The sequence below is a fragment of the Planococcus citri genome, chromosome 5, assembly GCF_950023065.1.
Source record: "Planococcus citri chromosome 5, ihPlaCitr1.1, whole genome shotgun sequence".
NCBI classification, from domain to species: Eukaryota; Metazoa; Arthropoda; class Insecta; order Hemiptera; family Pseudococcidae; genus Planococcus; species Planococcus citri.
In genome coordinates this window covers 25,539,835-25,566,525 of record NC_088681.1, presented here as the reverse complement: position 1 = coordinate 25,566,525, position 26,691 = coordinate 25,539,835, and the positions used below count along the sequence as shown (strand labels likewise).

The window sequence follows — 26,691 nt, the reverse complement described above, 5'->3', positions numbered from 1 at the left end:
AGTATGAAAATACCATCTTTCTTTTATGTCGACGAGCTTCTTGTTCGTTTGGATACAATTCGTCTATAAATTGCGATACGTTTGCCCAAATATCAACTTTGGTCAGTCCTCTGATATTGAGTAATCCAGATCTCAGCAAACGTTTCTTAACTCGAGTTTGTAAATCACGCTTTGCAGTAAGGAATGTTAAAAATTCATAAAATTCTTTCAGACTCCAGTAGAAAAATACGTCACGGAAACATTTCAGAATTGTGTCTGGTTCTGATTCCATCGCTGTGACAAGAATCGTTTCTTTTATTTCCACCTGATCACTGGCATCTAAACAATGTTCGATTAATGTACTGAACACATGAGCATACTTCGATATCAAATACAGTCCTTTTTTCAGGAAAAATTGCTTTCTGAATTCAACAGTTGCAAAAGGCAGAATGAATTTTAAAAGGTTGAAACTGGAGGAACTTATGTACTCAGGTTTTCTCGAGAAAAATATCGCAGTAATTTCACAATTTTTTTCATTTATCACATAATCGATCAAATTATCAGGAGCACTACTCCATAGGTCGATCAAACATTGTATGTTATTGTTTTCGCAATACATTTCCGAGTTCAAGATGCGTTCGATTAAACGTTGAAATTCCTCACCTTTGATGGTTGACTTTACACGTTCCCATGCCACTTTTGCCAGCTCTAATTCTTCCAAACGAAAATAGTTCGCAATAATACTGACAGGATCTTCTAGATATAAACGCCTTAGTTGATATCGACTCATTTTTGAGAACAAACCCATCTGATTTTCGTCGTAAGGATTTTGAATCGAATCCTTTGTCAGTATCACTTGTTCGTCTTCATCAAAGAAATCCCAAAAGTATTCGTACCCTGTGGGCACGTTTGGCACTTTAGTGCCAGTATTTAACATTGCGTCAAATTGAGACTGGGACGCAATGCCAATTTTTAGTGCCAGTGTCATGGTGTCAGAGTGCCAGTGTCAGTGCCACTGGCACTGAGAACTGATACATTGCGTCAATGTGAGACTGAGACGCAATGCAAATTTTTGGTGCCAGTGCCAGTGCCAGTGCCAGTGCCAGTGCCAGTGCCAGTGAGGAAAAATTACGAGAAAGTTTTATATTGCCAATTCTAGCAATTTATGAAGCAGTGTTGCCCGGGGAGAGAGTCGTTGATGTTAACATCATTTTCCTGTTTTCCCGCTTTTTTTCCATGTAATTTTTTGGCTCCGGCTGGATTCGAACCCGGGTTCCTTGCGTGACAGTCCGTTGCTTAACCGATTACGCCACCGCGTGAGACATAATTTATGTACGCTGAAGTGACTGTTAGTTGATTGCTCATTCATTTTGAGCTTGCATCACTGCATTTTTTAGGCACTAGTTTATTTATTGAAGATTTTTTTTTCTCTGAAGTTATTACATATTCTACTGGAGAAATTTTTAAATTTATTCCATTCCAATTTTCAATTTTTTCCTGATAAAAAACACGATTTTTTTACAATATTATTGTTTTTAAAAAAAGGGGTCCCAATTTTTCGTTTTTTTTTCTCAATGAAAATTTTCAAGGGTACAGACCTAAAATTTGAAATATTTTTCAAAAAAAAGAATTTTTATTAGTTGAAAAAAATATTTTGTGAGATAGAAGAATTCACATGGAGCTTAGGAAAAAGTGGCAATAGGTTTCAACGCAAATTTTTCTCCTATTCAAAAAAAAAAAATGAAATAAAAATATTTTTGATAATGCTAATCGAGTTCCATTTTCGAAGTTTTGATTTTTGAATGAAATCAAAATTTGAAACTCACACGCAAATCTAGATTTTTGAAAATATTCGCTCTGGAATGATTCAATACCCAAAATAGAAAACTGAAAACAGTTCTTTGTCATTTTATTATATTTTATGAGCCATATACAGCATCTTACAGGGGAACTAAAAACCAAATTTTCAGCTCTCCCAAGTTCATTTTTCGATTTTTGGCGAATTTTTGAAAATTCAAAATTGACTGTTTTTGGCGATTCATGCTTTTTTAAAAAAAAATACGTAGGTACTTGATCAATAAAAATGGTCAGAATAAGTCCCAAAACTAATATCAATTACCCAAATCCAAATTTCACCATTTCCAACCATTCTGGAGCCTCCAGCGTGATTTTTCAATTTCTCCAGAATTTTGAATTAACTTCAGAAGGCGTGAATATAAAGTTGGGCAGCTAAAAATCGAGTTGTATATTACACTCGACCCGTTTAACGAGTTTGTCCACATTTGTATTGAGCCGATTTTTAGAGTGACACCTCAAAAGAAAGTGGCTTTTTGACCAGCTTTTTTCAAAATTAAAAAATCAAAAAAATCAAAAGATAACCGTTTGTGAGAAAAATTTTGAAATTGGCGTTAATCGCTGTATTTTGTCCGTAACTAACCCCCAAATCAAAATTTCACAATTTCCAGCCATTCTGGAGCCTCCAGCGCGATTTTTCAATTTCTCCAGAATTTTGAATTTGCTTCAGAGGGCGTGAATATGCAGTTGGGCAGCTAAAAATCGAGTTGTGTATTATACTCGACCAGTTTGATGAGTTTATCTACATTTGAGGCGATTTTGGAAGTGACACTTCAAGAGTGGTTTTTTGACCAGCTTTTTTCAAAATTAAAAAATCAAAAAAATCAAAAAATGACTGTTTGTGAGGAAATTTTTGAAATTGGCGCGAATCGCTGTATTTTGTCCGTAACTAACCCCTCGAATACAAATTTCACAATTTCCAGCCGTTCTGGAGCCTCCAGCGCGTTTTTCAATTTCTCCAGAATTTTGAATATGCTCCAGAAGGCGTGAATATGAAGTTAGGCAGCTAAAAATCGAGTTGTATATTTTACACTCGACCTGTTTAACGAGTTTATCCACATTTGAGCCGATTTTGAGAATGACACCTCAAAAGTGGTTTTTTGAGGTGTCACTCTCGCTCCAAAACGGCTGGAAATGGTAGATTTTGCGCTCCCAGGGTTAGTTCTTGAAGAAATACAGCAATTCGCGTACATTTCAAAAATTTCTTCACAAATGGTCATTTTTGGATTTTTCAATTTTGAAAAAAGCTGGTCAAAAAGCCACTCTTGAGGTGTCACTCTCAAAATCGGCTCAAATGTGGATAAACTCGTTAAACAGGTCGAGTGTAATACACAACTCGATTTTTAGCTACCTAACTGCATATTCACGCCTTCTGGAGCAAATTCAAAATTCGGGAAAAATTGAAAATCGCGCTGGAGGCTCCAGAATGGCTGGAAATGGTGAAATCTGTTTTTTTTTCTCAAAAAAAAATTTCAAGGGTAAGGCTTAAAAATTTTAAATAGCTTATTGAAAAAAACGAATTTTTATTTGTTGGAAAAGCGCCTGTTCTTTTTTTGAAAAGAAAATAATTACACATTGAAGAAATTTTAAAACTTGTATTTCTTATTATGTAGGTAGTAGAATATATGTTCTTTTGGATGGATCGCGAAAAAAATTTGGAAGATTTTGAGAAAATTCAGCGGAGACCTCCATTTTAAGTTGAAATTCACTCAGAAAAACTTTCAGTTTTGGAGGTTCCCCTGAAGGATGGATATTGGTCATCAAAGAGTGAGAATATTGAAAAAATCTTGGGTTTTCAGCTCTGGCCCCTACCCAACCTGTTTTGGAAAAAATTGTCTTGTTCCAAAACATGGAATTTGAGATTCTGAGTTGATCTTTCGGCACACCACTCTCAGTCTTTATTGAACACCCCTTATATATCCGCAGTTTTAGGAATAAGCGTTTCAATGTCTTAACATAAATGTACCTAATTAATGCGAAATGTTTGCGAAAAAACAATTCTCAAAATTCAAATTTATCCAAAAATAGATTTGAAAATTTCCAATCTCTCAACAGAACTATGAAAGTGCTAATGGATTTTAAGGTTATAATTAAACCACTCTACCAACAAACTTGATTTCAAACTTTTGGTGCATAACTGTTTTTTGAAGTAAATTTTAAATTAAAATTCAATTTTTAAAAAATCTGAAATTTTGCGAATTTTTTTATTTTTAATGTTCAATCAAAGTTTTAAACAACAAAAAAAGTTTTTGTTGTTTAAAACTAAAAAATTGAGACTTGTGTTATTGAAAAATTTCTCCAGTGCCAACATTTTACACTGGAGTGCCAATGCCTGACACTTGAGTGTCGTCACCTGACACTCCAGTGCCAAAATGTGACACTTAGTGTCAGATTTTGGCACTTTTTCGCTGGCATTGCGTCCTGAGTGCCAAACGTGCCCACAGGGTACACATACAATTGTCGGATTAACGAAAATCCTTTCAAAGCATCAAATACTTTACGTAGTTGACTCTGAAGAATATTTCTCTTATCGTATTCACATGAATCAGCTTTTTCTGAATGTTTCAATGCAATCCTCCAATAGTCTGTTACTACTTGATATCGCCAATAATCGTTACTCAAATTGCGATCGAATTCTTCACTCAATGAATGTATCGGAAAATCTCTTAGATAATTTTCTAAGGAGTATTTGCTGATGACTCTAAACATCAAGTCGTTGTCATTTAATCGTTCAGGACACTGTAAAACTTTCTCCGCAGTTTTCTTGTCATTAATACGACCACTTTCTTTCCAAACGGCTCCATAAAGAAAGAAATGTTTTCTATTTTCATAACCATTGCACAACTTCATGATATCGGGATCGTGAAAGGGAAAAGTATCCAGTTCGTAGTTAATAGTTGTACAAAGTTTAATAATTTTTTCTTTAATGCGTTTTGGCATTTTCGTATTATGAACGATTTCATTCACCTTTTTGAGCTCATTATTATTGGAATCCGCGTGATAGTTAGAATAATAATAATTCCACAAATCCAATGCTACTGTGAGACTAGCCAGGTCTTCTAATTTTGCAATGGGAGGAAAGTAGGTGAATTTGTCTTCCAAATCAATATCAGCCGTCTCCATTTCCTTCAGATATCTGAAACAAATAATGCAGGTACCTACTACATAAAATAATGCATTTGAGACAGCAAATCTTAATTCGAATCTTATCAGTAAATCTATCGTGAGTCGATACCCCCAATCACAAAGCACACTCCATCTGGCCAATACCTATACCGTAAAAGTTCTTTTTTTTTTAAATTTCAATCTAAAAAGGGAGGGATGTCCACGATTGATATAGCCTTAATGTTAACGAACGATAAATTATACGATTTCTTTAATGTAAAAAATGAAGTTGGTTACTTCGAAACAAAAATTAGGACTCTTTATATGTAGGCATGCATGGGAAAAATCAGTGCTTTTGGGGGGTTTTAACAAAAAAAAGCACAAGTTCCTTAGCTATTTTGGAAAAAATTGCCACCATTTGACTATTATTATCAAAATACTATCTCCTGATAATTTTGACGAAAAAACATTACAATTTAATTTTTCATCTACTGGCAAAAAATTGACACTCGGATGATTTTGATAAAAAACGTTTTTTTTTTTTGACAATTTTAGTAGAAACAGGATAGTTTTCAGTAATTTTGGCGAGATCAGGAGCTGTTTGACAATTTTGGCTGAAATTGACCCCTTTTGACACGAACTGTTCATTGAACTTGCCTCTTCGATTTTGAACAAAATCAGACTAAATTGAGAGAGAATCTCCTAAAAACCACTTAATCAAAATTTCAGGTCGTATTTTATTTTTGAATTTTTGGAAAATTTTCGAAAACGTAAAAAATTTTTAAAAAATCTGTTTTAAGGGTGATTTTAAAAATTTTTCATAAAACATAATTTTTTTTAGCAAAGTGAACCAATGTAAAAGTTTGTAGAAGAATTATGGGCAGTAGCTATACTTGAAAGGAAGATTTTTTAAAATTAGGCACCTATTTAATGCTTCTACTGTTGAAAAGAGAACATCTAAAGCATATAGTATTGATTGCATACAATTTCTAAATTAATTCAAAGAATTTTTTTCCTTTTTAAACGTCTGAAAAAAGTATTATTTTTAAAAAAAGTGACTCAATTTTTTACCAATAGTTTATTTTTTTGCCTGAGATTATCGAAGAAAACTGCGGAACTGGTGGAGTAGAAATTTATGTTTTTCTAGGAGACTCCCCTCGTATGTTTGGATCAAAATAAAATTCAACTCAACTGAGAAGAGAAATTATTCAATTTATAAGATTCGGATATATTTTGGGGTCAAATATACGCTGATAATTAGGGAAACTGAATACCTAAAACAAAACTTTCACTATTGATGAGAGTATGCAAAAATTGTTGCATTCATCAACCGCGATACGTGAAGCAAACAAAGTGCTAAGTATGGCGAGGGCTAAAATAAACCATGGCTGTACTCCGTTCATTTTTTTTTTCAACATAATATGTTGAAAAAATTAGGTACTTGAAAACTTTGAAAATTCAGAAAACAAAATTTTTTAAAATGAAAACGATCGATGTTTCAGTTCTTATTTTGTAATTTTCAGTTTTTGTTTGCATTTTAGTTTCAGTTCCAATTTTTTCATTTTGTTTTCTAGTTTTATGACTTTACACTTTAGTTTTATTTTATTTGGTACGTTTTTGGTGAAAAAACCATAAAAGAACTTTTCAAGCTCTCCTTATTCTTTTCTCTCCCTCAAAAATAAATAAAATTTTTTGAAAGTGCATTGATTACTTTTGTATTTGTATTTCCAAGTCCTAGTAATTGACATTAAATTCTTACAATATGTATTAATAGAAATAAACAAATGATTAAGAGAATGTACTGAAATACTCTGTTTTTTGACTTCTCATTCTCAAATCAACTTCGGACAACACTTAAAAGCCTTTATAGTCAGATGCGTAAATTTACCTCTTTTTTCCCTCTAAAATACAGAGGTGTGACGATACATAACCAATAGGTACCTACTTAAATGGGTTTTTTTTTTAGTTTCAACGCCTACTGTAATAAATCAAACGCACTCGTGGTAGAAAATTATATTATGTAATGATTGAAACAGAAAATCATAAATTTATTAGGTACCTACCAATGTAATCGAATATGTGACCGACTCAGCAATACCATACCTTAAGTCGAAAATTTTTTTCTATTTTGCATATTCAGAATTATGAACTCTGAGAAACGATGTAAAACGAAGAAAAAAATCAAAGATTTCTTAGTCAGTTCAAAACATTTTTAAAATCTGTTTTCACCATTTGAAAGCTCAAGAAAAATATTCAATGAGCCCCGCCCCCCCCCCCCCAAAAAAACGAAAAAATGTTTTCCGACATATGGTATGGTAGGTATAGCTCAGCGAATCACATAAATGGTCTAAAATTATGCAAAACCCCCCAAAAAAAACAAAAAAACATTGAAATTAAAAACATAGATACCTAGCATGATGTTCTTAAAAGTATAGGTACAGACAATAAACATCGAATGAAACATATCCGGTATCGAAAATTGATAGCCTATAAATATTTTAATATTATTCATATTTTATTGTTAAAATTTCTAAAAGTTCGAAAAAAAAAAAACATCAAAAATAAACTGATTTTTTTCAATTAAAGAAAAACTGATGCATAAAAGTTAGAAGTTGTCTAGCAAGCAAATTCAATAAGCTATACGTTGAAAAGTGTCACAATTTTTTCACTTTTTTAAAAGAAATTTATTCAGTTAGTACATCAGGGGTTTTTCTTATCAATATTCTTCTCAATTTTTCTGGCTTGGAATAAACAAACGTGGTGATTTTTCAATAAGTATTGAAAAGAGTGAAGCGTTCTTTAATTCTTGAACATTTTTTTACATCATAGGTACCTAAGTAAGATCACTTCAAAAGGATATTTTTGTTGTGATTTCAGAAGATTATAGGAAGTAATTTACGTTGACTAGGTATATTTAATTTTAGCATAAGTCAACATAAGGTATAGGTAATTTTCTCCAACGCTAGATGGAGAAAAATAAAATTAAATACCTCAACTACAAATTTTCGTTTCGCGTGAAGAAAGAAAAATTAAGATCACCTCAATAAACGTACCTAGCTATTTTACAAATCATTATATAAAATTTATGAAACGTAAAAATCACAATCACAATTTCTATTGTATCACGAAATCAATAATAAAACATTAGTCAGACTCGTCAGCGCTCCAGTAACAGTACCAACCACAGGACTGACACTCGTCATCTATCCTCAACCAATGAATTATTTTAATCGTATCCTTTTCCTGATAGAGTTGTTGAAATTCTTTAATTTTTGATTCATCGTCATCGAAAAACCACGGAATCATTTCCTTCAAAACATCCGAAATTTCACATTCCCTAGTACATCTGAGGTTATACGAAATATAAGGTATTCTCATAATATTATATAATTGGCTCCTTTTGAACGTTTTTATTTTCTTTTTTTTCGATGAGAATTTCCAACGTAGAAGTTCTTCCATGGAAGAAAACGATACATGCCCGTCTCTGAAATTATTAACTCGTTCCACAATATCGCGCAAAAGAAGATGAAATGCCGTATCAATTGGAAATGAACGTCTGTACTGCGAAATCCTTTCCTCGTCTCCAGAATAACACCACGAAATCAGTTTTGGAATATTTACTCTTTTTATATGTTGACTGCTAAGCCAACGTGGACAGGTGCAAACTTCTCGAAACTTGTTCGCTGTATTTTCTTTGTATTTTACGATTTCTTCCTGGGTAAGATACTGAGTTATGAGATTATCAATTTCAGTAAACTTATCTTCGCCGTTACGTCGAAAGCAGCCCCAGTAACTGCAGTGAGAGTCCCAGTATGAAAATATCATCTTTCTTTTTTGTCGACGAGCTTCTTCTTCCTTTGGATACAATTCGTCTATAAATAGCGATACATTTGCCCAAATATCAACTTTGGCCAGTCTTCTGATATTGAGTAGTCCAGATCGCAGAAAACGTTTCTTAACTCGAGTCTGTAAATCATGCTTTTCAGTAAGGAATGTTAAAAATCTATAAAAATCTTCGAAACTCCGGTTGAGAAATACGTCACGAAAACATGCCAGAATTTTTCTCGGTTCTGATTCCATCGCTGTGACAAGAATCGTTTCCTTTATTTCCACCTGATCACTGACATCTAGACAATGTTCGATTAATGTACTGAACACGTGTTCATAATTCGATATCAAGTAAAGTCCTTTTTGCAGAAAAAATTGCTTTCTGAATTCAACTGTTGCACGAGGGAGAATGACTTTTAAGAAGTTGAAACTAGAGGAACTTACGTACTTTGGTTTTCTCGAAAAAAATATCTCTGTAATTTCACAATCATTTACGTTTATCACATAATCGATCAAATTATCAGGTGCGCTGTTCCATATTACATCAACTAAACACTGTACGTCGTTGTCGTTGTTTTTATCATACATTTCCCAATCCAAGATCTTTTCAATTAATTTTTGAAATTCTTCGCCTTGTATCGTTGACTTGACACGATCCCATGCCACTTTTGCCAGCTTGAATTCATCTAATTGAAAAAAATTTGCAATTATTGCAACAGGCTCTTCTGAATATAAACACGTGAGCTGGTGCCTACTCAATTTTGAGAACAGCGACATCTGGTAATGTCTGTATGTACTTTGGATTAAGTTCTTGGCCATTGACAGGTGATCATCTTCATCAAGGAAATCCCAAAAGTATTCGTACACATGCCATCCCTCAATTTGAGCTTGTTTTAAAGATTGAAGTAATCGACGTTGTTCATGTCGAAAAATGTCTTCCCATCCTGTAGACCTACCTGAAGCGATTTTATCTTCGGTATGAAGTTTCCTCCACCAGTACAGTGTTATTGTTTCATGCTTGTAATAACCTGTATCCCAGTTTTTGCTCAATAAACTTAGTGAAAAATTATTTATGTACTTTTCTAAGCAATACTTTGCGATGACTCTAAACATCGCGTCATTGTCGTTTAATCGTTCAGGATACTGTAAAACTTTCTCCGCTGTTTTCATGTCATTTATATGACCATTCGTATCCCAAACAGGTACATAAAGAAAAAAATGTTTTCTATTTTCATAAGCATTGCACAACTTCATGATATCGGGATCGTGATCGTGATAAGAATCCAACTGGTCATCAATAGTCTCACAAAGGTCGATAATTTTTTCTTTAATGCAGTTTGGCATCTTCATATCATTGACGATTTCATTCACTTTTTTGAGCTCATTATTACTGGAATCCGCGTGATAGTGAGAATAATAATAATTCCACAAATCCAATGATACTGCGAGAATAGCCAGGTCTTCTAATTTTGGAAATGGAGGAACGTACGTATATTTGTCTTCTAAATCAATACCAGTGGTCTCCATTTCCTTCAGGGAAGTCAAATCTGATATCTGAAACAAATAAGACGCAGGTACCTACTACATAAATTAATGCATTTGAGACAGCAAATCTTAATTCAAATCTTATCAGTAAATCTATCATGAGCCGATACTCTCCAATCACAAATCACACTCGATTTTGCTAATAAAAGTTAACCTTTGTTAAATTTTAATCCGAAGGAGGAAATGTTCACGATAGATAAAAGTAAACGAATGTTAAATTCATGTGATTTCCATAATGTATGGCAAAAATCAGGCGCTTTAGCCAAAAAAGCACAAATTTCTTAGCAATTTTGGGAAAAATTACGCCCATTTCACTTTCTGAGAATTTTGACGAAAAAGCACAACAATTTTTCGTCAACGCGCAAAAAATTGGCATTCTGATGATTTTGATTTTAAAAAAACGGGAGTTTTTAGACAATTTTAGCAAATACAGGATTTTTTGAACAATTTTGGCGAGTGCAGGACTGTTTTGACAATTTAAACAGAAATTGCCAACAATTTCACCATGATTGGACACTTTTTGAAAATTTTGACAAAAATGACAACATTAACAATTGAGCCAAAAAATGGGAACTTCTTGACCACTTTTCCAAATATTAACGCTTTTTGACATTTCCTCCCAAAAATTGACACTTTTTGACTGGGGCAAAGGCCTTTCAGGGTAAGATAGTGAAATCCGCACTTTCTCCGATTTGGTTGAAACTCATCCAAAATGTTAGTTTGGATGTAAAACCATCCAAAAATTTTTTTTGGGTCGACCCCTCCACACCCACCCGAGAAATGTGCCCATACGTGCTCAAAATTCAAAATTCTCGTTCTCTGGAGGGGGTGGTCCAAAAATTTTGAAACTTTCACAGAAAATAGTCACTAGGTAGGTGCGCGTGTGGAATTTTTTTCGAAAAAAAATTCATATTTGGGGGTTTTTTGGGAGGGTTTAAAATTTCAAAAATTCGTAGAAAAAAACGGGGAGGGGGGTCTCTGCGAAATTTTCTCAGAAATTTAGTTACACCCTAAGGTATAACATATAATTTTCCCAAGGTCCCAAAAAGGGGTGCAACATGGTCAAAAAAAAGTTTGAAAAAAACATGTACCTCCAGTACTACCAGCCCAGTCAAATTACGATTTGACCCGGACATAATTGGGATCAAAGGGTTTTTTTGCGAATATGGTTTAGGATGGTGTAGTGAACAAGTCGACCCCTAGGGTGGGGGAGGGTCAAATTCGAAAATTACGGTAAGGTCATTTTTTTGGAGGGCCATAATATGGTCCCAAATGAATGAAAATGGTCCAAAATCATATCATTGGTCAGTACTCCCAAATTGTGATCAACATATCCAAATTTCAGCTTCCTAGGTCATTCCCACCCCATTTAAGGCGAAATTAAGGTGGAAAACCCCTCATTTTACCCCTATTTTCGGTTTTTCCTCCTTAAAAGAAGTGGGGATGACCTAGGAAGCTGAAATTTGGATATGTTAATCACAATGGAAGTACTGACCAATGATATGATTTTAGACCATTTTCATTCATTTGGGACCATATTATGGCCCTCCAAAAAAATGACCTTACCGTAATTTTCGAATTTGACCATCCCCCACCCTAGGGGTCGACTTTAGGTCCCAAAATAATCTCATTCCCCAAGTTTGACTTTATTTAATCGTTAGAACTGGTTTCAAGTCCCAAAGTCATGAAATGTAAACTTATTGAAATCACATCACTTTGAGGGGTCGTAGCGCTCCCCTTGGGGCTAGGGAGTTGGTTGACAGCTCATTTGATAGGTATTTTAGGAGAGATTAAATAATCAGAGCTCATTTTACTCAAAAGTAATTTTTTGACAAAAAACGGATTTTAGGGGGCTTTGATCCACTGTGGGGGGATTAGCTCTAGGGGTAGGGGCGGGGGCTTTTAGTATGTTGTTCACTACACCATCCTAGACAATCCCGCTATTTGACTGGGCTATACCGCGCGTTTTGTCAACATTGTTCCCCGACAACACCGTGGGAAAACTTCACCTATCGCGCGCTCTCAAACTTGGATTTTTTTTGAAAACCCTATTGAAATACCATAATTATGTAGTTGCCATCAAAGGTTTTTTTGGTGAATATATTTTCTAGAGTGGTGTGTTGAACCACAGAGCTATACATACAAGAATTTTCAACCCCCTCCCTTGCTATTTACCCTTCAAAATTGTGTTTTTCAACTGATTTTATGCTTTTTACCAACAATGAAAATTTCGAGGTACAATATGTGTCGTTTCTGCATGATTCGATACCGCTGAGCATGAATATGACGTCAGGTTTTCTGCTAATCCAGCCTCCCCCCCGATTTTGATTTAATAAAACGGGAATTTCCAGACAATTTTAGCAAATACAGGATTTTTTCTTGGACAGTTTATAGTTTCAGCTTCGGTCTTTCCATTTTAGTATAAGTTTTTTTTATTTTTGTTGTCATTTCGTCAATTTTTGTAAAGTTTAAAAAAAAAAAAAAACAGGTAACAATTTTGAACATTTAGAAAACATAATTTTTTAAAATGAAAACAATCGACGTTTCGCTGTTTCAGTTATTTTCAGTTTTTGTTTCAGTTCCAATTTTTTCATTTTGTTTTCCAGTTTTATTACTTACTTTACACTTTAGTTTTATTTAGTTTGGTTCGTTTTTGATGAAGAAAACATAAAAGAACTTTTCAAACCCTCCACCCTCCAAAAAAATAAATGAAATTTTTTGAAAGAGCATTGATTACTGTTGTAGTATTTCCAAGTCCTAACAATTCACATCACATTCTTACAATAAGAGAAATGAACAAAAGATTGTACTGAAATACTTTATTTTTTGACTTCTCATTCTCAAATCAACTTCGGACAATTTTAGAGAATTTATAGTCAGATGCGTAAGTTTTTACCTCTTCCTTTTCTCTAATACAGAGGTGTGGCGATAACGTAGTGATTACAAAGGCAAACATAACCAATAGGTAGGTATTTTAGGTGGTATTTTTTTTTTTTTTTTTTAGTTTCAACGCCTATTGTATTAAATCAAACGCACTCGTGGTAGAAAATTATATTATGCAATAATTGAAACAGAAAATCATAAATTCATCACCAATGTAATCGAATATATGTAGGTATGTGACTCATTGAGCAATAATACCATAAATAAACATGCTAATCATAATACATATGTATTAGTTTCTCGAAATTCTCAAAAAACACTTTCAAAACTTTTAATTACATTTTTTTTAGCTTCTTAATTTTATGACATGGAAAAGCTCAAATGTTTAAAAAATGATTTCTCAGTCAGTTTAAAACATTTTTTCAATCAGTTTTCATCATTTGAAAACTCAAAAAGAATATAATTCGATGAGCAAAAAAAAAAAAAAAAAAAAAAACGAAAACATTTCATCCGACAAGTGGTATGGTATTGTTTAGCGAATCACATAAGTGGGTCTAAAATTATGCAAAAACCAAAAAAAACAACAACAACATTGAAATAGAAATATAGATATAGCAAGTATAGGTACAGACAATAGACATCGAATGAAACATATCCGATATCAAAAATTGATAGCCTACAAACATTTCAATATTATTAATATTTTATTGCAAACATTTCTAAAACTTCGAAAAAAATTGATTTTTTTAAATAAAAGAAAAATTGATGTATCTAATTACATAAAATTTGTCTAGTTTGAAGAAAGCAAATTTAATAGACCTACTTACATTGAAAAATGTTACAATTTTTTCACTTTTGAAAGAAATTTATTCAGTGAGTAGGTATCTACATCAGATGTTATTCTTGCTCTTGGCAATGTGCTTCTCAATTTTTCTGACTTGAAATAAACAAACGTATACCTAGTCATTTTTCGATAAGTATTGAAAAAAGTGAGATGTTCTGTAATTCTTGAACATTTTTTCACATGATAAATACCAAAGATCACTTCAAAAGGATATTTTTATTGCAATGCATTACAGTCTGACAACTATTTCTCCATTTTAAAAAATCATTTGAGTATTTAAAATTTTGATTCAGAAGATTAGGAAGTAATTTTACGTTGAATATTGAATTTTAGTGTAAGTTAACATAAGGTAGGTACCTAGGTAATTTCTTCAACAATAGGTAGATGGAGAAACATAAATACCTTAACTACAAATTTTCGTTTCGTGAGAAGAAAAAAAAATTAAGATCAGCTCAGTAAAAGTAGGTATTTATTATGAAATTTATGAAACGTAAGTAAAAATCACAATCACAATTATTTCTATTCATTTGTAGGTATCACGAAATCAATAATTTAATAAAACATTAGTCAGACTCATCATCGCTACGATAACAGTACACATGACAGACCCAACACTCTTCTTTTAACCTCAACCAATGAATAATTTGCATCGTGTCTTCTTTTATCAGTTGCTGAAATTCTTCAATTTTCGACTCATCGTCATCGAAAAACCACGGAATCATTTCCTTCAATATAGTCGAAAATTCACTTGGCTTAGTACATCTGATGTGTGCCGAAACATAAGGTATTCTCATAATATTATATAATTGGCTCCTTTTGAACGTTTTTATTTTCTTTTTTTTCGATGAGAATTTCCAACGTAGAAGTTCTTCCAAGGAAGAAAACGATACATGCCCGTCTCTGTAATTAATAACTCGTTCCACTATATCACGCAAAAGAAGACGAAATGCCGTATCAATTGGAAATGAACGTCTGTATTGCGACATCTTTTCCTCGTTCCCAGAATAACACCACGAAATGAGTTTTGGAATATTTACTCTTTTTATATGTTGACTGCTAAGCCAGCGTGGACAGGAGCAAACTTCTCGAAACTTGTTCGCTGTATTTTCTTTGTATTTTACGATTTCTTCCTGGGTAAGATACTGATTTATGAGGTGATCAATTTCAGTAAACTTATCTTCGCCGTTACGTCGAAAACAGCCCCAGTAACTGCAGTGAGAGTCCAAGTATGAAAATACCATCTTTCTTTTATGTCGACGAGCTTCTTCTTCGTTTGGATACAACTCGTCTATAAATTGCGATACTTTTGCCCAATCATCAACTCTGGTCAGTCCTCTAATGTTGAGTAGTCCGGATCGCAGCAAACGCTTTTTAACTCGAGTTTGCAAGTCGTGCTGCGAAGTAAGAAATGTTAATAATTTATAAAATTCTTCCAGACTCCGGTAGAATAATATGTTCCGGAAACGACCCAGAATTTTTCTCGGTTCTGATTCCATCGCAGTGGCGAGAATCGTTTCCTTGATTTCTACCTGATCACAGACATCTAAGCAGTGCTCGATTAATGAACTGAGCACCACCTGAGTATAATTCAATATCAAGTACAGTCCTTTTTGTAGAAAAAATTGCTTTCTGAATTCAAGCGTTGTACGAGGGAAAATTACTTTTAGAAAGTTGAAACTAGAGGAACTTACATACTTTGGTTTTTGCGAAAAAAATATCTCTGTAATTTCACAATCATTTACGTTTATTACATAATCGATTAAATTAACAGGTGCGCTGTTCCATATTATATCAACTAAGCACTGTATGTCGTTGTTTTCAGATAGCATTTCCCAATACAAAATCCTTTCAATTAAATCTTGAAATTCTTCACCTTGTATTGTTGACTTGACACGATCCCACGCCGCTTTTGCCAACTCGAATTCATTTAATTGAAAAAAATTTGCAATTATAGCAACAGGTTCTTCTAAAAATAAACATACGAGCTGGTGCCTACTCAATTTTGAGAACAGAATCATCTGGTATTGTACATGTTCACTACTTTGGATCAATTTCTTAGCCATGGACAAGTGATCATTTTCATCAAGGAAATCCCAAAAGTATTCGTACTCATGCCATCCCTTAATTTCAGCTTGTTTTAAAGCTTCAAGTAATTTACGTTTTTCATATTGAAAAAGTCTATCCCATCCTGTAGACCTACTACCTGAAGCAGTTTTCTTTTCGGTATGAAGTTTCCTCCACCAGTACAGTGTTATCATTTCATGACCGTAATTACCTCTATTCCAGTTTTCGGTCAATAAACGTAGTGAAAAATTATTCATGTACTTTTCTAAGCAATATTTTGCGATGACTCTAAACATCGCGTCATTGTCATTTAATCGTTCACGATACTGTAAAACTTTCTCAGCAGTTTTCTTGCCATTAATATGGCCATTCGTATTCCAAACAGGTCCATAAAGAAAAAAATGTTTTCTATTTTTATAAGCATTGCACAACTTCACGATATCGGGGTCGTGATAGTGATAAGAATCCAACTGGTCATCAATAGTTTCACAAAGTTTGATAATTTTTTCTTTAATGCAGTTTGGCATCTTCATATCATTGATAAGTTCATTCACCTCATCGAGCTCATCATCTTCATCACAAGAATCTGTGTGATAGTGAGAATAATAATAATTCCACAAATCCAAAGATACTGTGAGAATAGCCAGGTCTTCTAATTTTGGAAATGGAGGAACGTACGTGTATTTGTCTTCTAAATCAATACCAGTGGTCTCCATTTCTTTCAATGAGGATAAATCCAATTTCTGAAACAAATAATGTTGGTTCCACGTAAGAATGTATGTTCTGAGGCAGCAAATCTCAATTTGACGCTACCTATAGATTTAAAATCCAGTTAGTAATTCTCATAATAGGTATAAGCTGCTGCTCTTAAAAGCCGCAATAAAGGCACCCAATTAGTTGTTGATAAAATGTACTTAACTTCTTTCTAATTATTTTGAGTTGCAAATGGGACACATTTGCGCGAAGTTGAGGATGAGTTAATTAAGAGCACTCAAAACTGTCACGAAAGTTCCATACTCAGAAATTGTCACGAATAACTCAACTCCAAACAAATCACATAATTTTTAAACATCTTACAATTTTAATCAAATTATGTCGAAGAAGGACTAACGTAAGAGAATCACATCAAAAAATTAAGTAGGTATTGGTTGGAATTCGACATCGCAGTAAATAGGTAACTATTTTTATACCTAATATTGTACAAATATAATCAAGTAGGTAGGTAGCTAATCATTAAGGCAAGGTAAATTGAAAAAAAAGTTGAAGAATTTGAAGTAACAGTTTCAGACATGAGAAATCATATCGTTCGCTGATTTCACATGATTAGGTAATGCAAAACTTTTGGGAAGAAAAAATGTTCAAAATACGAATTAGCCCAAAAATAAGCGATTTGCAAATTTTCAACCGCTCAGTAGAACCCTAAAAAATTGTCTTGGATCGACGCAGAATCTCAAACTTCATCTTTTGGATTTGGTCTGAGCCATTTTTCCCGAAACAGATTTTGTAGTAAGTAAAGCGAAAAAATATGATTTTTTTTCTCGAAAAATATGCCCTCTTTTCAAAGACCCATTAGTACCTATCTTCCCTCCATGGGTACCTCCGGACCGGAAATTTTTTTCTGAATAACTTTCAACTCAAAATGACCGTCGACACAGGATTTAGTCCAAACCATAGATACGAGATTTTTTTCCCTCCCGATGATCCACCTCAGTAGGCACATATACAACTTATCTCGAAGTACGCACATATTTCAACTTTATTTCTACATTTCAGGGGTGATGAACTCATCAGAAAGTGAGATTCCATAGGTCAAGAAGAATAGATAAATTGAAGGGCGGTCTTCCAAAAAGCAATAAGTCAAAAATTATGATTTTGAGATAAATGATGATTTTAGTGCCCATTTGAAGCCATGATGCACTTGGAGTATGCAACCCATCCTGCATGTTGCATTGGATCTACCACAACACTTGCAGTGTCACTCGAGTTCGCAGCGCTTCTGCGGCAGAAAAAGTAAACTGACTTATTGCCTTTTGGAAAAACGATTTTTCATGTTTTCATTTATAATGATTGAACCAGTGTTGCAAATCGATTTAAGTCAACTCTAATTCACAATACAAAAGTACCTGACCAAAAAAATTGATTATGAAAAATTTTACCTGCATTTTTTAAAACAAGAATCAAGGTACCTATTACAATACTATCGATTGAAAAAAAAAGATTTTTGATCAAAAAGAATATGTTACCACTATTTTGGCAACCAAAAAATTGTTTTTGATTAAAAAACAATTTTTTACCTCCATTTTCGCGATAAAATTGACAAAAATTAAGCATTAGGTACAATACCATCGAATATATCGATTGAAAAAAAAGATTTTCGATTAAAACAGAAAATCTTACCACTATTTTGGCTTTTTGGCAACAATATCACCAAAAAAATTTTGATCAAAAAAATTTTTTTACCTCCATTTTAACGATAAAATTGACAAAATAATTAAGTATTACAGTACTATCGATTATAAAAAAAATTTTACCACTATTTTGGCAATAAAATTTCCAAAAAGAGAATTTTCAATTAAAAAATATTTTTTACCTCTATTTTGGCGATAAAATTTACAGAAATCAAATATGATCTACAGCACTATCATCTAAAAAATTTTACTTTCATTTTGGCAATAAAATTAAAACGAAAATGAAGTATTACTTACAGTATTGAAAAAAACAATGTTCACAGCTCTACTTTGGCTATAAAATTAATGAAAACGAAGTAAATTGTGACATTGCGTTTTGGAAAAACGATTGCAATTTGCAATTTACAGAAAAGCTGTACAGGGTGCCCAGAAATATCGAGTACCCCTAAGAAAGTTTTTCATTAAAAATAATTATAGGTTGGCAACGTGAAATAGATGCATATTATTGGTGGAATGTTATCTCTCCAGTCCAACAACCAATCGTGTGCTATCATTATTATCATTCACTGTGACCAACCAACGTATTTTAGTAGAAAACTTTTTTAGGGGTACTCGATATTTCTGGGCACCCTGTATTACGTGTAAATAAATAGGTATTTTGGGTAGGTTAGGCATTAAATAGGTGAGATACAACCTATAGAACACAATGGCGTGAAAAACTCGATTTTAAAAAAAAATTGACTTATTCCCTTTTGAAAAATCACGCTTCAATTGAAACTCTAGGGTATACTGAATTTCATTCTCGCTTTGCTCCATCTTTGAAGAGAAAACCGAGTTCTAGTCAGGAAAACTTGACCTAGGCCTCGTGGAAAATGTGTTCCCAAGATTTTAACAAGGACGGTATCCTTATTGGCAGAAAATTTTTTCAACCAAACAAAGTTAAATCGAAATGAGCGTTAAAAATACATCACAAGCCAAAATTTCAAAAGCCAAAGTCAACTTTCTGGGTCATTTTTTTTTTTATTTTGATGTTTTTCTTTTTTGGATCAAGGTTTGATTTTCCAAACTTCACCAAAAAATCGATAAATGTACCTAAGTAATAGGTTATAGCACATGAAATTTTTTGCAGCTTTGTCAGGTTCAATGTTTTTTTACCAGTTGGCAGGAGTGGATGTGGGGGGGGGGGATACAGTGCGATTTAAAATACTACTTTCAAAAATGTTGAGAATATAAAAATTGAACAGAAAAATTCTAGAAATAGTCATAATACACTTAGAACCACTACTTATACATTTTCAACATTTTTTGATACCATGTACTAGGGCTGTTGTGAAGGGAGGGTAAAAAGGGGACAGTTTGCCCCAGGCCCGCACTTCCTGGAGAAGCCGGCAAAATAAGGGCTCGAGATAAAAGAAAAACCTGTTTTCTTACTTCTCAACACACAAATTTAAAAAATATTTTGTCCTTGCTTCGCTCGGTTTTGTTTTTTTTCTTTTTAGAATTGAAATTTCTAAAAAAAATCATGCAATTTTTAAATTTTTAAAGTGAAAAAAATAAACTTTTATCGCATAAATAGCATTGTTTTTACGCCACTCAAATGAAAATGATATACAAATTTTCGAGAGTTTTCACCCTCATCTTGGGCCTGTTTTCTTTTATTTTTTCAAATTAACACTCTAAAAATTCTTTTTAAAATTTCTAAAATTAAAAAATATTTAAACTTCTTGCATAAAAAACGTAGTTTTTAGTCCTTTCAAAATACAAATTTCAGAAGTTTTCACCCTCGCTTTATTCGAGTCTGTCCTCTTTCTTTTCGAAAAATTCAAAATCAATTTCCTAAAAAAAAACACACGTCGTTTTCAGGCCTCTCGTAATCAAATTTTTAAAAACTTTTAGCCTTGCATTCGCTCGAGCCAATTTGTTTTTTGTTTTAAAATTTAAAAAAAAATCACATATGGTCCCCCAAAAATCCAAAACAAAAAATAAAAATTTCTTCAAGTGATATAAATATGATATCAATAATTGGCAAATTGTTATTTCTTCCTTTAGAACCACTGGAACTCACAATCAAGATAATGTATTGTACAACATTTTGAAGAAGATTCAAAGATGCTTTTGAAGCAGATTTGAGATTTCCCATTCTTATTTGCCCATGGACTTGTGATTTCCTTTTTTAAAATCGAAAAATACTTATAATATAGGTAATGAAACTTAGTGTTCAGTAGGTTTAATGAAATACCTCACAACTCACAAGGTGAAAAAATGTAGGTATATGTAGGTACAGGGTGCCCAGAAATATCGAGCACCCCTAAGAAAGTTTTTCATTAAAAATATAGGTTGGCAACGTGAAATAGATGCATATGATTGGTGGAATGTTATCTCTCCAGTCCAACAACCAATCATGTGCTATTATTATTATCATTCACTATGACCAACCAAAGTATTTTAGTAGAAAACTTTCTTAGGGGTGCTCGATGCTCGATATTTCTGGGCACCCTGTATGTATGTATACCTAATATCAACGTCAACAATTCTAAGGACTTTCGAGCTCGACTGCTCGAGCTGGAATTTCTTCTTATCAGCCTTTCTCACATTATGCCCAGGCTTTTGTTGAATTTTTGGATCACACCTCACACAATTATTAGAATTAATCAAAGAGGCTCAAAAAAAAAATCCAAGCCACTTACAAATATAAGATTTTCATGAGTATGGTTAGCCTTTCATGCACCTACACTCCAACAGGTACTATTAAACCATAAACTGAAAGTAATTAATTTTCTCACGAGGGAGGTAAACAGATGAACGCAACCGTAATCTTAAAAATTTTAATGGGCCAGCCTGTATCTTAAAGGTTTCATTTCGATTGAGTATCCACAAATTAATTAGATATCTACTGTAACTGAGAGTACCTTACCTACGTAGATAAAAATCGTGCAAACTCACCTCTGCAAATCGAGGAATAATTTAAGAAGTTCGACGGATCAACTTTGAACGGCAGCAATACTCGAAATTTATAATTTTTAACCGACGAACGAGTGAAAATGAACCAAGAAAAACACGTGATTTGCTTCGGTAAAAAAGTAACAATTGATAAGAGAATGCACTCTAGCGTTCGTGTACGTACAATATTACTTTGACGCGAACCGGCGAACTAACGGCGAACGTTTGGTAGGCTTATAGTTCCTTCTGTGCAATGAAGATTGTCACTTCCTCCACTCCCCTCAAAATAACGTTCGAACCGCCTGCTTTTCTCCTTCTTGCACGTGTATCGCGCAACTACATACCCAACGTGGTGCAACAACGTTGCACCAGTAACTTGCCTTGCACCATGTATCGCAATCCTCTCTAATGTGTACAACAATTAATGTACATTCGTACTTTTACCTTATCATTTCACACAGTTCCAGTGGCCACCATATAATATCTATTGTATTATTTGTATTGTCACAAATCACAGGTCCGAGTACGACAGCTTCAGGGTTTCATTTTTGTATTGCTGTAGAATAAAGTTTTCTCATGCAATTGCCTCCCCTAAATATCAAGAGCTAGGTGAGCAAGCGTTTTCCGCACAAAAATTTCAGAAAAATTGCTCACAGCAACATCTACTCTCCCATTAAAATATTGTGTAATTTATACAATACATCCAATTTCTGACGTGTGTCTAAAAATATTTTCTTAAATTTACAATGTCAGAAATTATTCGAGAAAAAAATGTCAAATTATTACATGGAAATGTATAGGTCTATAGGAAACATGCATTTTTAAAATTACTATATTATTATTAAATTGACTGATTGAAAAATTATCATTCACGAAAATAGCAAAATGGAATTCAGCTCCTGAAAATAACGTCGCAAATACTCCTCTTCATTCACTTGGGCACTGACTTTCAAAATCAAAACACATTTCGGGCTTCTCGAAAAATTGCTATAATGAGACCGGATAAACTATTAGATTTCAGTACCTATACCTAGATTATTAGCAATTAAACTTTCAAAATGGTAATTTTCACTTTTCAGGCAGTTAAAATCGATACCGAGCCACCGAGGGCTGTAAGGCTATAGGTATGTGTAAAAATACTTATTACATAAAAATTTATTTTCTTTCATTTTTTAAGAGCTGAAAAATATGCAAAATCCAGAATAACTTTGAAAGATCACCAATCGATGTTGGAGGCCAAAAATAACGTAGGAATAAACCAATGCATTTTTGTAAACAGAGAACTTTTCATTTTGTTGTTAAAAAAAAATCACGAAGAAAATTTCGAATTTGAATTCACGCATGAATTTTACCGACTTTTCGCACGAAAAGTGAAGGTATTGTATTTGTCATGATGGTTCAGGATTTGGGTGGGGGTGGGTTTTCTTGACGAATTGAAGTGTGCTGATCACGATAAGACCTATGGCTTCAAACGAGATAAGTTTATATATATGTATAGATTTCCCCCATACATTACGCGGCCCATGATATTTCACTGGCTTTTTGCGGACCGACTTGTGTTGGCACTAGCAGGGGTGCGCTTGAATTTTTCCACGTGTTCTCACAGCAGCTTACTGCTGGGCCATGCGAAGAAGGTATATACTCCACCAGGTTGGAAAAAGACTGACATTTAGGCTTGCAATTCGATTTTCGATTTTTGAGGAGAGCTCCCCACTCAAGTGTATGTTTTTTCGATATTCCCCAGACTTTTTCCGCCACCAAAAAAATGTTTTCATTGACTTACAGAGAGGCGAGGAGCTCGATTCGCTCGTGTATGTAACGCCAAGTTGATAAAATCGGATAATGCAGGTCTTTAGTGGTGTTTTGCCTTATGTACACACTGTGTTGGCTTGTTTTCGAATGTCTGTAGTGATCGAAAACAGAACAGACTTTTTGCAGCCCGGTACTGGGCTGCAAAAAGTCCTGATGGGCCGCAAAAAGTCTGAGGTTTATCTAGTATGGGCTGCATAATACCACTTTTCATGTGTATACATACATATGTATATGGACCTAAGTATCCTCGACGTCACCGTATATAAACAGTACCTTTTGGTCACCAGGCTTTTAAATGCCTCCGGAGGTGTATTTATACTTCATATTCGTAACCAGCACAGTTGTAAAAGTGCTTATACTCTTTCCCCCACTTGATTTACATGCTTTAAGCTTATACAAAAAAAATTTACGAGAATGGTACCAATTTGCCTCCGATTATAAACTGATCTCTTCCGTGACCTTGTGTATTTAAAAAGATATTGACTATACCAAATTGTCACCTGCTGCCTTGCCTAATAGATTGCAACTGCGCTGGCTACGAATACGAAAATATAACACAACTGGAAGCATTTAAAAAGCGGTGACCAATAGGTACTGTTTATATACGGTGACGTCGAGGGTATGTCGGTGTTGATGGAACAAAATTTTTAAAATCTGTATACAGTAGGTGTATACATGACCTTTTCGTCACCGGACAAACTTTTGCCCTTTTACGTTTCAGGGGAAAACAAACCGTTTGGACTTGTTATACACAGGGCAACGTCTTCGTCACCGGCAAAACGCCTCCGTCACCGATTTCGGTGACGAAGAGAACGCGTGAGTATATAAAAGGTGACGTAGAGGTACCGTTTGCATATCTATTTATTTATATATCAATTTATGTATAAATTTGTGTCACGCTGAACTCAAAAGCTCCGAACTTTAAGTCGAAACTGAGGATGGCAAAATATTGCTGTGATACTAAACTAGAGAAATTTTTAATTTGGTCGAAATCGATTCAGCCGTTTACGAGATATGAACGTTTAAGTGTGTTTCAACGTTATGGATAAGCTGAAATATTTGTAAACCCTTATATCTCGAAAATGGCTCATTCCCAACAAACAGATGGGGTGGTTAGGGTGTGTAGGTTGCAGATTGGTGCGCCGGAGGTCGGGGGATCGAATCCCGCGTGAGTCAAGAGATGAAAATTTTTTGTCGATTTTTTTTACCGACTTTTTTAATATTACCTTAATAATTTTTTGCAATCAAAAATCAAAATTTTTCAAAATTTCTAGTATTGGAATCGCGAATTGCAAATCAATAGTTATTTTTGGCGAATAACTGGTAATTTTTGTTTTAAAAAAACGTAAATTTTTTGGTAATTAGCCAGTAAATTTTGATAATTTTTTTTTGGTAAATCAATGGTAATTATCAGTAAATAAAATAATTAGTTATTTTTGGTGAATTACTTGTAATTTTTGGTAAAAAAACGCATAACTTTAGCTGATTACAGGTAACTTTTGATAATTTTTTTGAAATAAATTACTGGTGCTTTTTGGTAATTGTACCGGTAGCTTTTAGTAAATTACCAATGATTTTTGGTAAATTACCAGTATTTTTTGGTAAATTACTCGTAATTCTTGGTTGGTAAATTTCTGGTAATTCTTGGTTGGTGAATTACAGGTAATTCTTGGTTGGTAAATTACCAGTATTTTTGGTAAATTACTCGTAATTCTTGGTTGGTAAATTACCAGTATTTTTTGGTAAATTACTCGTAAGTCTTGGTTGGTAAATTACTTGTAAGTCTTGGTTGGTAAATTTCTGGTAATTCTTGGTTGGTAAATTACTGATAATTCTTGGTTGGTAATTTACTGGTAATTCTTGGTAAATTACATTTCTGGTAATTCTTGGTTGGTAAATTACTGGTAATTCTTGGTTGGTAAATTTCCAGTATTTTTTGGTAAATTACTCGTAAGTCTGGGTTGGTAAATTTCTGGTAATTCTTCGTTGGTGAATTACTGGTAATTCTTGGTTGGTAATTTACTGGCAATTCTTAGTAAATTACCGGTAATTTTTTGTAAATTACCAATGTGTGCTAGAGGGAAAAGTCGGTTGATTTTGCGCGCTGCGCAAGATTTTTTTAAATATTGATGCCTTTTAATCGAAAGTGTCACAAAGATAGCACAAGTACTTCAGTCCGAGATTATTGACATTGAATTTCATTTTGTATCTTTTATAAACATTTTTCCAAAACTAAAAATTCTAAAAAACTTGCTTAAGATCCCAGAAAGACCCAAAATCTTCACCGCAATTGATTCGGAGTTCAAAAAATGACCATGAGCTAAAGTTCGTTTCATTATGTCGACAAATTTGTGAAAATTGCATTTTTCCTGTTTTCGATATCTAAATATACCCCATCAGGTAAAATTTTAAGTGTTGGATTTAATTTTTATATTTTTCATTAAAAATTTTCAAAGCCTCATCTTATAAAAAAATTTAAAATTTGGTCGAATTGAATAAAATTAGAAAGCTTAAATTTGGTTTAGGATAGATACCTTAAATGTTGTAATATCAAATATGCTTATTAGCAACGACTTCGAGCTGTTTTGAAGCCCCAGAGAATATTTGGATTTTTCGGTTGTGGAAAAAAATTCTTGTAAAAGGACGAGTTGAAATTATATGTTCATGAACTCAGATTTATGCATATACCATTGTTCATTTTTGTGAATATTTCGATCGATTTAGGTAGGCACTTTTCAAAATCCATATTTTTTTGCACATGATTGGTTGTTGGACTGGAGAGATAACATTCCACCAATCATATGCATCTATTTCACGTTGCCAACCTATATTTTTATTTAAACATTTTCTTAGGGGTACTCGATATTTCTGGGCACCCTGTAAATGTACTGTACTTATACCTCCTTACTTTCACATACTTGTTTTTGTTGCTTGTTTTTTATAATTATTTACCTATTTTTTTCTTGAGTACTGGCAACTAGCAGTTACAACTCGGGAAATCTTCTATGTACTAGGTAGGTATTTATTTAAGTAATAGGTACTTACCTCTATTGTGAAAGTCAATTAAATTACTGAACCCATGTCTGAAGTTTGCCTTAATAAAACGTCAGATGTACGTAGTCGATGTCAGAATAAGATAAGAAGAAAGATTCTCGGAGTGAAGTACCAGCTTCTCAATAAATTTTTATATGGAATTTTACTCAGCTTTTTAAATTTTTTAATGAGGCATCCTAATTGCAATGAATTCTCAATATCTTGCGCCAAATTGACGACTGAATCACGTGGCAGGGAGGGGAGGTCCTATTCGTCGATTGAAAATTCGGTTGGCGAATAAATTTTAAAGTGCACTTTTTCACGTTTACTAAAACTTTAAAATTTTCGAAGCAGTGTTTTTCGGAAATTTTGTGGTTTCTGTCCATCTACCTCCCC

The 26,691-nt window shown here is 33.5% G+C and overlaps 1 protein-coding gene across 4 annotated transcripts in view; it reads right to left on the bottom strand.

Moving 5' to 3' along the window:
- The window catches only part of LOC135846827 (uncharacterized), a 35,057-nt gene extending 13,372 nt beyond the window's left edge, over window positions 1–21,685 (bottom strand). Inside the window, exons 1-2 of one of the 4 annotated variants that reach the window (XR_010559019.1) lie at window positions 21,454–21,685; window positions 4,261–4,969 (exon numbers count right to left, since the gene is read on the bottom strand). Coding sequence is in view for 2 of the 4 variants with exons in the window: in XM_065366123.1 (XP_065222195.1) it covers window positions 14,602–16,818 (2,217 nt within the window). In the remaining 2 variants the exon portion in view is untranslated. Of the gene's footprint in view, window positions 1–4,260; window positions 4,970–6,936; window positions 10,321–13,347; window positions 16,846–21,453 lie in introns of those variants that run through there. The other 3 variants (XM_065366124.1, XM_065366123.1, XM_065366125.1) reach the window with 3 other exon arrangements.
- Between the last annotated feature and the right edge of the window lie 5,006 nt (window positions 21,686–26,691).